At 46.5% G+C, this 13,227-nt stretch overlaps 1 protein-coding gene across 1 annotated transcript in view; it reads right to left on the reverse strand.

The window, feature by feature from the left end:
* The window catches only part of LOC144169726 (mite group 2 allergen Lep d 2-like), a 35,032-nt gene extending 25,507 nt beyond the window's left edge, over nucleotides 1-9,525 (reverse strand). The window contains exon 1 of the mRNA XM_077699042.1: nucleotides 9,365-9,525. Coding sequence (XP_077555168.1) covers nucleotides 9,365-9,488 — 124 coding nt within the window. The 5' untranslated portion in view covers nucleotides 9,489-9,525. The remainder of the gene's footprint in view (nucleotides 1-9,364) is intronic.
* Nucleotides 9,526-13,227: the final 3,702 nt, after the last annotated feature.

The raw sequence follows: 13,227 nt of genomic DNA on the forward strand, positions 1-13,227 counted from the left end.
CTAGATGAAGCTAAGGCTGCACGTGGAAAAAGGCGTCCCCTACGACTGCAACTAATGGCACTGATATACTGGGGGCCATTGTTGCGTCAACAGTACACGAATCATTATAGCATCTCTGAAGGTTGTTCAGTGGAACTGCCGCTCCATCCGTGAATTCTTCTTTTGTTGATCTCAAGTGCCTACAGTTGCAAATTATAGTCCTGATATTGTCCTCCTTCAAGGATCGTGGCTTACTACTGACAAATTTTTTGCTTTGAGAAACTATCGGGTCTTTAGGTTAGGCCTAGAGGGGGTGGTTTACTAACCTTAGTTTCTTAAAATTGGTCACAGAGCACTTATCTTGTTGGAACTGATGTCACCCAGTGGCGGAGTACTCGCGCTAGGCCTGGTTGTCCCTGGGGGTCCTCCGATCTCCCTCGTCAATGTGTATTTTCCGGTAGGCTTCCGTAGAGTAGATAAACTGGACAGTTTCATGTCCAGTAAATCGAGAGTTATTGTTGCCGGTGACTTCAATGCTCACCACGTTTCTTGTTGCTTCAGAATGGATTCTCGTGGTTTAGAGTTCTGGCACTGGCTGGAGGAGCATGGCCTTTGCTGTCATAATTCCCGGACAATTACATTTTTGCGTGCGGGATCTCGATCGGCCTTGGACTTAACCTTCTCCTCAGGCAATGTACAAGTTGCGTCCTGGGGTACATTACCCTGCGGTTCAAGCAGTGATCGTTTTCCTCTTGAGTTTACAGTAGTTATCCCCCTAATTAGAATTGAGGACAGAAAGCAAAAATTTATCAATGCTCGAATATATCAGGGGGCAGTACGGGATTGCTTTACATCAATGCAGACCACTGATTCCGTTGTAGATGCTCAGCGAACAATGGAGTCCTTGCAAGCAGCAGCAAAAAGCGCTGAGTTCACAGTCAACTGTTTCGCACAGACAAAGGTCTTTAACTGGTGGAATAGTAATTGTAGCCGAGATTATCGCCGTAGAAAAGCAGCTCTGAGGTCTCTCCTGCACAATCAGTGTCCGGTAAATTGGATAAACTACAAGTAAACGGCAGCAGTGTTCAAACGTACAGTTGCTAAAGCTAAAATGGATCACATTATAAAACTCAATGACTCGCTTTCGAATTCTAAAAATAAAGCAGCGCTTTATAAGTTCATGGCAAGCAATCGGGCGGTTTCTCTAAAACAGTTACAGTTGTCAGAGGTCTTGATTCCTGCTGAACAGGTCCAGTTTCTTGAGCGTTCCGCTAGAGGACTTGCGGCTCAGTTTTCTTCTCGTTGGAGTAACTATCGCCTAAGCAATCCTACAGAAATGGATGATTTTGTTTCATCTTTTGATCTGGCGGGGCCTCGTCCATCACACGATCTGCGGCGCCGGGGATTGACAGTGTGACAGTTGGGGCTATTAAATTTTTGGCAGAGGAATTCTAACCGGTTCTATTGAATGTAATAAATTCATCCCTCAAGTTTTGTTGGATTCCGCAAAACTGGAAAGTGTCCAAGATAATTTCGCTCCAAAAAAAGCCAGGTCAGGGTTTCGATTTAGACAACTTAAGGCCGATTGCTCTTACTTCTCACATGATAAAATTAATAGACCGACTAGTTTTTAAACGGATAGCTTCTTTCATGCAGGACAGGCAAGTACTTAGTCCTGCTCAGATTGGTTTTAGGCGGGGATGTTCTATTTGGAATGCTCACGTGGACTGGGAGGCGAAAATCCGCTTAGCACAAAAAGGAAAAAAGGTGTCGGCATTAGTGACCTTAGATGCAGCTAAAGCTTATGACAGTGTCGAGCATAATATCTTACTTAATAAACTAGCCCGCATAAACCTGCCTGCATACCTTTTTGCTTGGATTAGGGAGTTTTTGGCCTTTCGGGAATTCTTTTGCACAAACGGAAGGCTATTTTCAAGATTTCCTATAGAGGCGTGCCTCAAGGATCGGTTTTATCGCCTATATTTTTCAACATCCTTATGAGCGACATTCCTCTGCTCCCAGGTGTAATAACCTACGTTTATGTGGATGATATAGCGTTCTTTGCGGCCGCATTCGACATTCATATGTTATATGAACCTTTGCAGACCTATATATCTCTGTTGGATACATGGCTTGACAGCATTAATTTAACGCTAAATGTTTCGAAGAGTTCTCTACTTGCCTTCCCGGTTGCAGGACCAATTTCAATTTCTCTTGCTTACAAAAATCAAGTCATTCCGCAGGTAGATTCGCTGAAGTACCTTGGTATTACATACACTTCTACTCTTGATTGGCGTACACATATTAATGCATCGGTCCCTAATGCGGAGAAAGCATTTGGTCGCATGAAAAGGCTATGTGGAAAACGAGCAGAAATGGGCCGGGACACACTTTTGCTGTTGTACCGATCCTACGTGCGGCCAGTCATGGAGTTTGGCTGCATCTTGTTTTGCAATTGCCCTATTTACAAACTGCGACCGTTATACCTGTTGGAGAGGCGAATCCTTCGATTTTGCCTTGGCCTCCCCCGGTTCGTCTCGAACCGGGTTTTGCACATAGAGGCACGCATTCCTGAACTCAGGGTTTGATTTCTCTTGCTGACAGTTCAAACTTACCTCCGCATGTACGAAGCCCCCTCTGGAGCTGCTAAGCCTGTATTTATTCGTGATCCGAGTTTTTTTTTTTTTTTACTTCTCCGTGGCCGAAACGTATTTTCCCCCAAGTGCAATTCGTTCAAACATGCCTTGATTGCATTTTGGTTAACTTATATGAAGTTATCCCAGTATCTACTATTGAGCGAGAAACTGAGTTTTTCTTTCAAAACCCCTTCCCTTCGGCTGCAAAGCTTCTCCCCCGCTATTTATTAAGCGCTCTTTTAAATGAGTATCGATTTAAGTATCCGGCTTCTTCTGTGATTTACACTGATGCATCTCGAGGGCGAAAAAGCAGGAATAGGTATTTTTTGCATAATCTCTAGATTGGAGTTATTCGCTACGAATCCCGGACTATACACCCATTTTTATGGCAGAATTTTTAAATAGCTCTCGCTCTATGTAAAGTACCACAGCATGTATCAGAAGTCATCATACTATCCGATTCGATGCCAGTTATACCGGCATTAACTTCCCCTTCCGGAGCTTCCTTGTACCGCACGTTACTGTTTTTTGTTCCGAGGCACGTGAAGGAGGTACGTTTGGCTTGGGTCCCTGGCCATACGGACATCAGGGGCAACGAGCTAGCGGACCGTTCAGCTAATCTCGCTGCTGCAGCTCCCATTCAATTCGGCATACCTAATCTGGCTCTCTTTGCATCTTCAAGGTTACGGCGCTATTGGCATTTAGACGCTACTCGTTCAGACGCACTCCTACCGTTTCAAGAGTATCAACATTTAAATTTCGGGTAGAATGTTCATTCTTGTGGTTCTCGGCAATGCGAAGTGACCTTCACCGAGCTGCGCTGCAGGATTCCAAGACTAAATTTCCATGTGTTTAGAACAGGGCTTTAACCTACGGAGCTATGTGTGCGGTGCCAGGTCCCTGAAGCAATCGAACATTTTTTTCTCGCCTGTCGCCGCTTCTCGGCAGCTTGACAGCTGCTTTTGAAGGACCGAATTGAGCGTTTGGGGTTGACTTTATCGGTTCCACTTATATTATCTATTGGCGCAATACATTTTGGGTATGTAAAAAGGATATATATATATATATATATATATATATATATATATATATATATATATATATATATATATATATATATATATATATATATATATATATATAATTGTATTCAAGCTTTTCGTTCAGCTTCAGGTCGCTTGAATTGCTGAAGGGCAAAAATTAATGGGTAATTCGGGTTTTAATCGCAACGAAGTTTCATTTCACGGCCTCGCTCTCTCCGGTAATAAATTAGTATTTTGAGGTCCTCGCGAATTTCAGCAATTGATTTAGCCCTGGCCAATCCCACCTTGTGGGTACGTGCCAAAAGCTTTGAGGGTATCATCATCGTGATCAACATGGATGGAAATTGAACTGAGCAAACATCAATTGTATTTATCATAATAGAGGAATGAGAGGAGAGGAAAAGAACACGAGGGGCGGGACAAGGAGAATGGAGAGTGCATTACATGGCAGGGGCGGCAGCATACGCGTCTTTCGACGTGATATGCAGCGAAGCTATAGCAGACGCGCGGCCATCTTCTTATTTAGTTATTTCTCCCCAGTTTTCTTTCCTTCAATTCCTGCTATTGACGATAGCCCCCGTATGGTTTCTTCCCTTGAGCGCCCTCTTCCTGTTAAACCAGCGTTATCTAAGGGCTTGTGGGGGTCCTGGCGTCCGCTGTCATTGCGCGAGCGCTCATTTGGTGCCGTCAGCGCGGCGATTTCCCCCCTATTTTCCCGAAGGGCTATCTCGCCTCACTGGGCCACACAATCTCATTGGGCCACACGGGCGCATGTTACTCCTACGCAAAGTACGACCTTTGCTCTGCGCTGTTGCCACAGAGGCTGCCGCTGGTAGGCCGCAAATAAGCACACAATAACATAAATTGCCCCAAATTAATGAAAACCCAAGCCAGTATCTCTTTATAAGAATTTTCGTGGGCTGAGGTGTTCCAGGTTGAATATACTTTGGGTGATCGACAGTGCCAGGCTGATACTGAAACTAGTCAAGTGAGGGCGCAACAGCCCCTCTGGCGAATCACTGCTCCGCATTTGACAGCTTTCGCGTTGATAGGAACTGCTTTAGTGTTTTTTTTTTCTTCCCGACCTTACTTTTACGTAGATTCAATTACAGTGGAATCTCGTTAAACCGTATCCGCATAAGCCGTAGTTTCTTTTTGTACATAGTTAACCCGAATCCCCGATTCAGTTTCCCTTTAACCTAATGCATTCGGGTTAGCCGTATAGTGCCGGTTAGTGCTTACTTTCTTCGCGTCCTCGTCAGGTACGGTTTAACGAGGTTTCAGTGTATTTTTTTCTGTTCTATCTTTCATGATTTGGTATCTAAATCAACTTAGGCCGCAGACTAATTTCGCAGACAGCTTCTTGGCCAATCCCCCGTGTGGGTACGCGCCATGATCTGAGGCAACCCACCAACCAACCAACCAGGCGGGGCTAGCCGGTTGATTGCGGTGTGGAAACGAAGGCCGCCGCAGCGGTACCGGCCCCGGCGCGGCAATGTCCTTCCTGTGGCTCTACGGACGAAAGCCCGCGTTCGGCAAAAGTGAGTCTGCGCGTATACACCCAAACCTAGACAGAACATGTGCGCCACGCGGCGTTGTGGATATAGCGTAATGCAGGTCGAAACGGCTACATTTATTGGCGATTTTTCATGACGCTACACGGACAATATTCACGGACCGCTCTATTCGTTCGCACGACGATATATGCACCAGTGATTTTCAGCGGGTCCTGTGCCGGGTGAGCAACCCCGATTCCACGCTGCAAATTTCCACACCCTATCCCGCCGCATAGATTTCTGCGTCTTCTGGCTTCCCATCCCTTCACATACGCGTGGCATCAGTATAGCGGCGAGAATGATCTTTGTTTGGGAAAGAGGAGAATTCTGGGGAATCATCATCTTCAAACGAAATGCCCGCCATTTGAACGAGATGAAATTTAAAAAAAGGTAGTGTCTGTTACCCCGGCAACCGGGAGAATTACCGTCAGAAATTTCTCACGGCAGTCACCTCTCGTTGGCCAAGCACGCTACGCGGAGATTTTATGGGATAAATATTCCCTAAAATGCCACGCTTGCAGCTGTCCCTGAAGCGCTGTGGTATCGTACTTGGTTTTAAACGAGAAGGCTCACTTATTCGGTCATCATAATTTTTCGGTCATCATTTTTTTCGGTCATATCAAGAGATCGACGCACAGGACTTCTACAATGGGTTGAATTATTATGTTACGCTAGGTTCGGTGAGGTTATGTTATGTTACGTTACGTTGAGACGTAATATTATTCAGCAAATTTTAGGCCAGCCAGCTTTTATGGAAACTGCCGTGAGAATCTCCCGGAGGTAATTCTCACGGCTGCCGTGAGATTAGACGCACCCTAAAAAAAAAGAAGGCAGGTTTGCGGCATCCTGGTGCTCTAACCCAAACGACAACGGCAGCGGTCCCCCGCCGTTGGCATCCCACCAGGCCTTCCTGGATATTTCGAGGCCACCCGTTGCGTTATCTTCCGTCTGGCTACTTGTGAAAGCCGCGCCTCCGCAAGCGTTGGCTGCGGCGGGAAAGCATCAGCAGGACGTGCGGGGGCAGTGCTCGCTTTTAACGGCGCATGCGCATGCTACAACAGCACAAGAGGTGAAGTATCTAGGCGATGCACGTTGATAGCATAGCCAAGATACCTCACCTCCGTTCACCTCCCTTCGCTCCGCCTCCACATCCACATCCACGGACTTCGCGCCCTATCTCCCCCACGTATTTCACCCACCATTTCACGTTGCCTTCAGCGGCGCATGCCGATAAATTTTGGTGACCTGTTGGGAGCGGGCAGGGGGTATTGTTTCGTTCTGATTGATTGATTGATTGATTGATTGATTGATTGACTGTCAGGTTTAACGCGCCGACGCTCACAGGCGATGAGGCGCGCCGTAGTGGAGGGCTGCGGGTTAATTTTGCCCGTATTGTTTCGTTCTATGATCGAGTAACTAATTCTGATACCGTGATTGTTTTATCGCCTGCTATGCGCCAAGCTTATACGCCATGGACACCGTATTCTCACCACTGCGATCAGCCATTGGCATTCATCGAACAAAAATAAAAAAAGAAACAAATAAAAGAGAATCGGAAGGTTATGCGGACAACTCTGTACTGCACTCCGATTATTCTTAATTTCGAATCGCCTTTTCTTTTTACTTTTTGCGCTCCTTAGTCGCTTCTTCCTTCAGTTAAGGGTCATATGTTCTTTTTTTGTTTTTGTTTTTCTTGGCGTGGAGATTCCAGCCACCTCCGAAATAAAATCCTGCGTCCGCCACTATGACAGACGCCGATTCTATAATTGGAGCTTGAGTTCTAAGCATAACCATAACTAATTTGAGTTAGCGCAATCTGTAATCATGGATTTCTATTCATTGGGCTTCGTCCAATATTTCTGTCCGCCGTCTTTTCGTTTTTTGACGTTTGGTCATCGCTGAATGAAAACTTTCTCCGCTTCTTTCGATTCATTTCGCAGCTATAACGATCGGAAAACCTTCATTATCTGGCGTGACCCAGGCATCGTCCGCTTTTTGCGTCGTTCCCGACTATCTGAACCGCACACAAAGCGCGAGATGCTAGCCCAGCTTGCTCTGTGGCGGCCTCAAAGCATGCCGACGCGCGTTTTTCTTCAAAAGCAGGTGCTAACAGGAGGGGTCCTTTTATTTTCCAAAGGTTGCGCATCGGAATTTCATACCCAGTGCACTTCTCGCACACGCGCCCCATTGGCGCCTCGCTAATTGGACTACGCGCTGCGTGCTTAATTTTCCACGTCACAAGTCATGAGCGTACGCGGAGGGGTCCATCCAAGAAGGTTGCATGAAAAAAAAAATAAAGCTGTTTCACTCAACCTGAAAGCTGTCGGAAGTAGAAAGCAGGGATTCGTCATAATGGGCTGTAGCGCCGTTATCCGCTCACTGCTACCGCTAACAGCAATTCAAATTTCCCGCCGTCGCGGTGCTCGCGCGCCCCCTGCCTGAAACTCCGCCAGCGGGAGTTCTGTTCTTTTTGTGTTTGCTTTTCCTACCGCACGTGCCGGCGTTGACCTACCACTTTTTTTCGCTTACTATCGTAAAAAACAACCCAACGAGCGTTCCTAACTAAATGAACGTGGGCACCGCCGGTTAATTACGTAGGTTTTGCCTCAAATGTACCTGCAGTTTTCTTTGCGCTAAACAGCGCGGAGATGATGACAAGCGCCAGCGGTTTACGAGTTTCGAACGGTTATGTCTATTTAAACCGCTTAGTTTTCGAAGCCTCTGCGAGACGCCTTACGACGGGTACGCCGGGCTCTACTTGGGTCCGTTATCTCGCTGCGCCTCCTGATTCCGGCAGTCGCTTGACATCGAGCGTTACGGCGAGCTACGACAAGGCGAGCCCCTAAAGTGCTCCGCACTGAAAAGTTTCTATACAACCTCCTTGGATCCTATGCAAGGGTAGGAGCCAGTCACTGCAAGGAGCTGTCTAGATGAGTGAGGGAGGCTGCCCGAACTTTTGTTTTGATTAGGGATGCCTTACAATTAGGTATTTGTTTGGTTTGTAATTCCAAAGAAAATGAGGCATCTATACTCGGTTTCAACTCAAGAACGGCACCACCTCATGTAGTGTATCACTCCGCCAAAGCGCCGGACCCGTGACGTCAGTGCGCGCGCGTTTTTAAAGGGGTTTGCTATGAATCCGTGATATCGTCTGCCTTGTCTCACGCAGTTTGTTTGTCGTCACTGGAGTCGTTTATAAGCATATTAAGTCCAAAAAATCACGGGAACGGCTCACGCCATGTTCAAAATATTCCCAGTAACGCCCTACTTGCGCCGCGAGGAGAAACATCCGGCTACGGTGATAAGGCACAGCGGCAACTTCCGGTGCCGTTCTTAAGTTGTCACAGAGTATAGTTTCGTTTTTACGGGGCTCTACGAATTAAACTCAGCAGTTCCAGAAATCGTACAGGTAGTTTCCGGCGCACAAGAAAGGTCAGGAGATGCTGATGACCCAGAAACTGCTGAAGCTACGGTGCCCGCTTCAGGCCAGGAGATGCGCTTTGCTGGGGCTCACGAAGGTAACGACTCGAGGACGCGTTGAACGTGTTTGCATGGTACGAAAAGTCTTTCCGCCCAATGCACACCCAGGCGAAAATCACAGGCTTTTTTTGCCAGGAAATAAATTCGTTTTCCCCAGAATCCCTAGCATTTTATTATTTTCACCGCTGACTTTTAGCGCATTGCTGAATTATCGGCAGGTGAGCGCCACGGCCGCCGTAATTGCGATGTCATGATGGCTGCTGGGATGCACCTCCCTTTAGACATCGAATTTATGGAATCAAATCTTGTAAAATGGCTGTCCCGATTTAACGAAATATTTCGCTCGCTGTTCCCAGTGAATTCGCTAGGTCTAGTTTTAACTGTACTTATTTCTGGCACGTGCTTATTTCTGGAGATTCGTGAAATCGGAAATTCTTTAAAAACTAAGAGGCGCCACCACGCAACTTCTGCGAGATTTATTTCCCTCTAGGCTGACGTTGTTAGCGCACACTGCGCGTGTGAAAATCATTTTCGCACTCTAAAAATTCATCATTCCTCGGACAACACCCGCCACCGCCGTACTCCAAGGCAAGCGGCGCAACGGCTTTCTTTTCCACGGCAGCCTTCGTCCCTGAATGGCCAGCATAACGTCGCTCCGTGGTTCACTCACCGCAATCCTTGAACGACACCGACTCCAAGGACCCCGTGCCGGCGAAGGCCACCGCGGCGGCAACCGCGAGCAGCAGCAGCAGGGGCAGCAGCACCAGCTTCGTACACAGCACGCCCGCATCCATCGCGCTCTTCCGACGCAGTCCTGGTTCGGGTCGACTTGAGCTAGCCTCGCGGCCGTCGGTGCAGCAGACAGTCCGTCTAACAATGTCCACCCCGCCGGACCCTTTGCATTCCCCCCGTCCCTTCGCCTCTCCGAGAAAAGCGCATTTCTTCGCCCGCTTATGGGGCGTTGAACCCGTGTCCCCTGTCTCCCCCCTTTTCCGCGCGTGGGTCACTCCTGGCGCGGCGAACAACCCGTGCCTCTTTGTTGGACACGTACACAGGAAGGGCGCGGGGTCCGACGGTGGGAGCAAAAAAGAGCTGTCCAGGTGAGGTCGCAGCGGAATTCTGCGCCCGGTCCCCAAAGGTTTCGAGCGAGTTGGTCGGGTCGGCTGTTCCGGGCCCAAGACACCGCAGTCACGGGCGATGGCATGATGGCCCGGAGGGGGGATTGAGTTCTGACCAACGCTTGCGGTACGACGTGTTCGGTCGTACATCGCTATCATCGAGGAATGTTACAAACGTTCCGATGAACGGACTCCGCCTACGGAATAAAACTTCGCTAAATACGTTTCGCCTTCGAAGACACGTTCATAATCACAGCTCGTTTTCATAACCACAACCAACCCCAACCTGATGAACTGCCGTCAAACCTTCGGTATCAAGGTTTCTGCACATATACAGACCAAATCATCTGGTGATAAACCGGTTGGAGCGCGGAGCTGAGCATGAATTTGTTTTTACCACAGGTGCAAGTTGAGAAGTTAAGCCTAAAACGCCTGAGGCTGAATTTGCTCAGCTCACCCTTTTCACACGCAGAGACCGTAAAGCATTCATAAACATCGTAGGAGCATTCATAAACATCAATGCGCGTAGGTTGATAGGTCGGCACAGCTGCTGCTGGAGTGGTTAATTGTTGCAACAAGCACGTGGATTAGCAGCAGCACAGACGAAGAACGGCTGCGGAGTTCCGGCTTGCGGGAATTATTCAAAGAGGAAATATTTTCGTACCGTAACAACGCTGATTTCGCGCTTCGTATACGGCTAGCATAATAGTATCCCATAGTTAATAATAGACGTCCGTGCACTAACGAGGCCGGCATTGTGACGGATTTTCGGTGGCTGCGACTCCACAAGAGACTTTCAACGGCCCCATTCTAGAAACTTTTTTCTTTCGTGAAATAACTACGTTCAGAGATTACCCTTACATATCTTTCGCAGAGTCCCATTAAAACCCCATCGCTTTATTCATTCATCCATTATTACGGTAAGATATCACTAGGCGCAGCTAACGTTGACGAAGCTTTTGTACAAAAAAAAAAAAAAAAAAGTCGAAAATGGTCGATATGCGAAGGTATCCGTGAGAAAATCGCTATAGCATAAGTTTGAATGCGGTGTATACCAGGCTTCAGCTCTTTATGAACCTAGCAAATTTTTTCAACTTCATCGTGTCGACGACAATACAAAAGTCAAACCCTAAATAATATTTTTTTTAATAATTTTTTTCAGACTCCATGTTTAAAATCAATGCGACAGATTAGTCGACCCATTGGTTGATTAAACCGTGCATCATTCCCGGTAATTTTTTAGTCGTCGAAACTGAATTGATTGATTGATTGATTGATTGATTGATTGATTGATTGATTGATTGATTGATTGATTGATTGATTGATTGATTGATTGATTGATTGATTGATTGTGGGGTCTAACGTGCCGAAGCTACACATGGGCAGAGCGCTAAGGGGCTCTAACCTGGGCTAAGAGGCGCGGCGCAGGGGTGAGCTCCGGATTAATTTTGACCATCCGAGGATCTTTACCACGCTCCGGAATTCTGACATACGGGCGTTTTCGCATTTCGCCTCCATACTCGTCGAAGCTCACATACCTAGGCAAAAAACCATCTCGATAGCATGATGACTCTAACAGACACTTGGGGTACGTGCCGTACAGACACTGAGGAGACTTGCATAAACATGCTTAACACCTAGACCACTTTAGGGGAGAAATTTAAAAAAAAATCATGGAGCTTCCTTTTATCATAAGGGTACTTCTGACATCATGCACACTCTTCGCAAATACATACAATCAATTCAGTTCAAAAAGGGTCCTGAACACGAAGTACAAGTTTGGTCAATGAAAAGACTGCTTTGTCACAACAACAGTGATTCCAATTTTAATGCGAATCTCAAGCAAATGATCTAGACATTCAGGACTTCCTTCGTGCCATTGGCTCCCGCCGATCAAACCCACCTCCAAAAAACACAACTACGCGATTTTAGTCAGTAGTATTTATAGTTACGGGCAATGATAACGGGCAATTGACACCCTCATAACTGTTTTTAGTGTTAGCCTTATCACGTCCTGCCAGCGTCGTGCAGCGCAAAATTTGAAAGTTTTCCAATGCTTCGTAGCTTTCAGCCGGTTAAAAAAAAAAACTCTTTCCGGGCTGCTGTGGAGTTTTTTTTTTTTTTAATTGCGATAGTATGCCCTTTGGCATAAAGTCCTAAAGGTACAAGTTGGCACCCGTTTCCCGGAGGAAGTCAAGAAGACGCCTGTGCCGCGAATAATAATAATAATAATAATAATATTATTATTATTATTATTATTATTATTATTATTATTATTATTATTATTATTATTATTGAATACCAAAAAAAAAAAAAGGTGTAGGGATCTCATTTTGCTGCCCTCAGGGAAGGGCACGTCCATAGCAGGTGATTGGTGTTGGCGTCTTCGGCAGGAGCCGTGCAGAAGGGGCAGTTGTTGGTAAACGGGGCTTGGTACCGCGGTGGCCACGCCTGGGTTACCGCAGGGGGCAACCCCAACTCGAAGTCTACGCAGCAGTACCTCATCCCAGCGAGCGAGCCCACTGGGAAGGTCTGTTCCACACGGTGGGATGAGAGCGCGTGTGGCGTGACGCAGATCTTCCTTTAGTTGGAGAAATTGTTAATGTGGGTGTCAGATGTAAGCAAGGGCAGCGGTCGTGGAAACGCCGTAGTGGGAGTTACCTAAGCGCAGTTACTTATTTCAAATCATACAACGTTGTATATCGTCTCCGTGGTTCCTTTGAAACATTTGTATGTGTAACCCTCGGAAACAAAACCACGATTCGATAAGCTATACGGGTTTCAGAGAAACTAAATGGTTTGTGAAAACGCGTTTAAGCCGGGTGTTATTTATTTAACCTAATTAACCGCGAAATGCCTAGAAATCCTTAATTTTTTATAGATTTTTATATCCTGCAGTAATCTTTAGATTCTGTACTATTCAAGAAGCCAGAGCAAGGAATAGTAATGTATAATTAACAGAGACTCCTGCTAGTCAGGGAGCGGTAAAGGTTTAGTAAGTTCGGTAAAAGTCAAGGCAGACTGCCCTCTTGCAAGATGATCGGCGCATGCGCAGAGAATAGTGGGGGTGAGATCAAGTGCTAAAAACCTCTCCCTGACGCGACACATTTCACCAACTAAGCTTTAAAATATGTAGTTCTAAAACTCGTAAAACATTCAGAGCTAGATGCTACTCCCCATCCTCCCTTTGGGCAACTCACTCACTCACTCACTCACTCACTCACTCACTCACTCACTCACTCACTCACTCACTCACTCACTCACTCAATCAATCAATCAATCAATCAATCAATCAATCAATCAATCAATCAATCAATCAATCAATCAATCAATCAATCAATTTGACTGTGCACTTCTAACGAACGAATTATGCTGTGCATTTCCTTAAATGACGTTCTGTTTCTGGATAGTAAAA

This window comes from Haemaphysalis longicornis, unplaced genomic scaffold (genome assembly GCF_048455015.1).
Source record: "Haemaphysalis longicornis isolate Haplotype H1 unplaced genomic scaffold, Haemaphysalis longicornis Haplotype H1 scaffold_2, whole genome shotgun sequence".
NCBI classification, from domain to species: Eukaryota; Metazoa; Arthropoda; class Arachnida; order Ixodida; family Ixodidae; genus Haemaphysalis; species Haemaphysalis longicornis.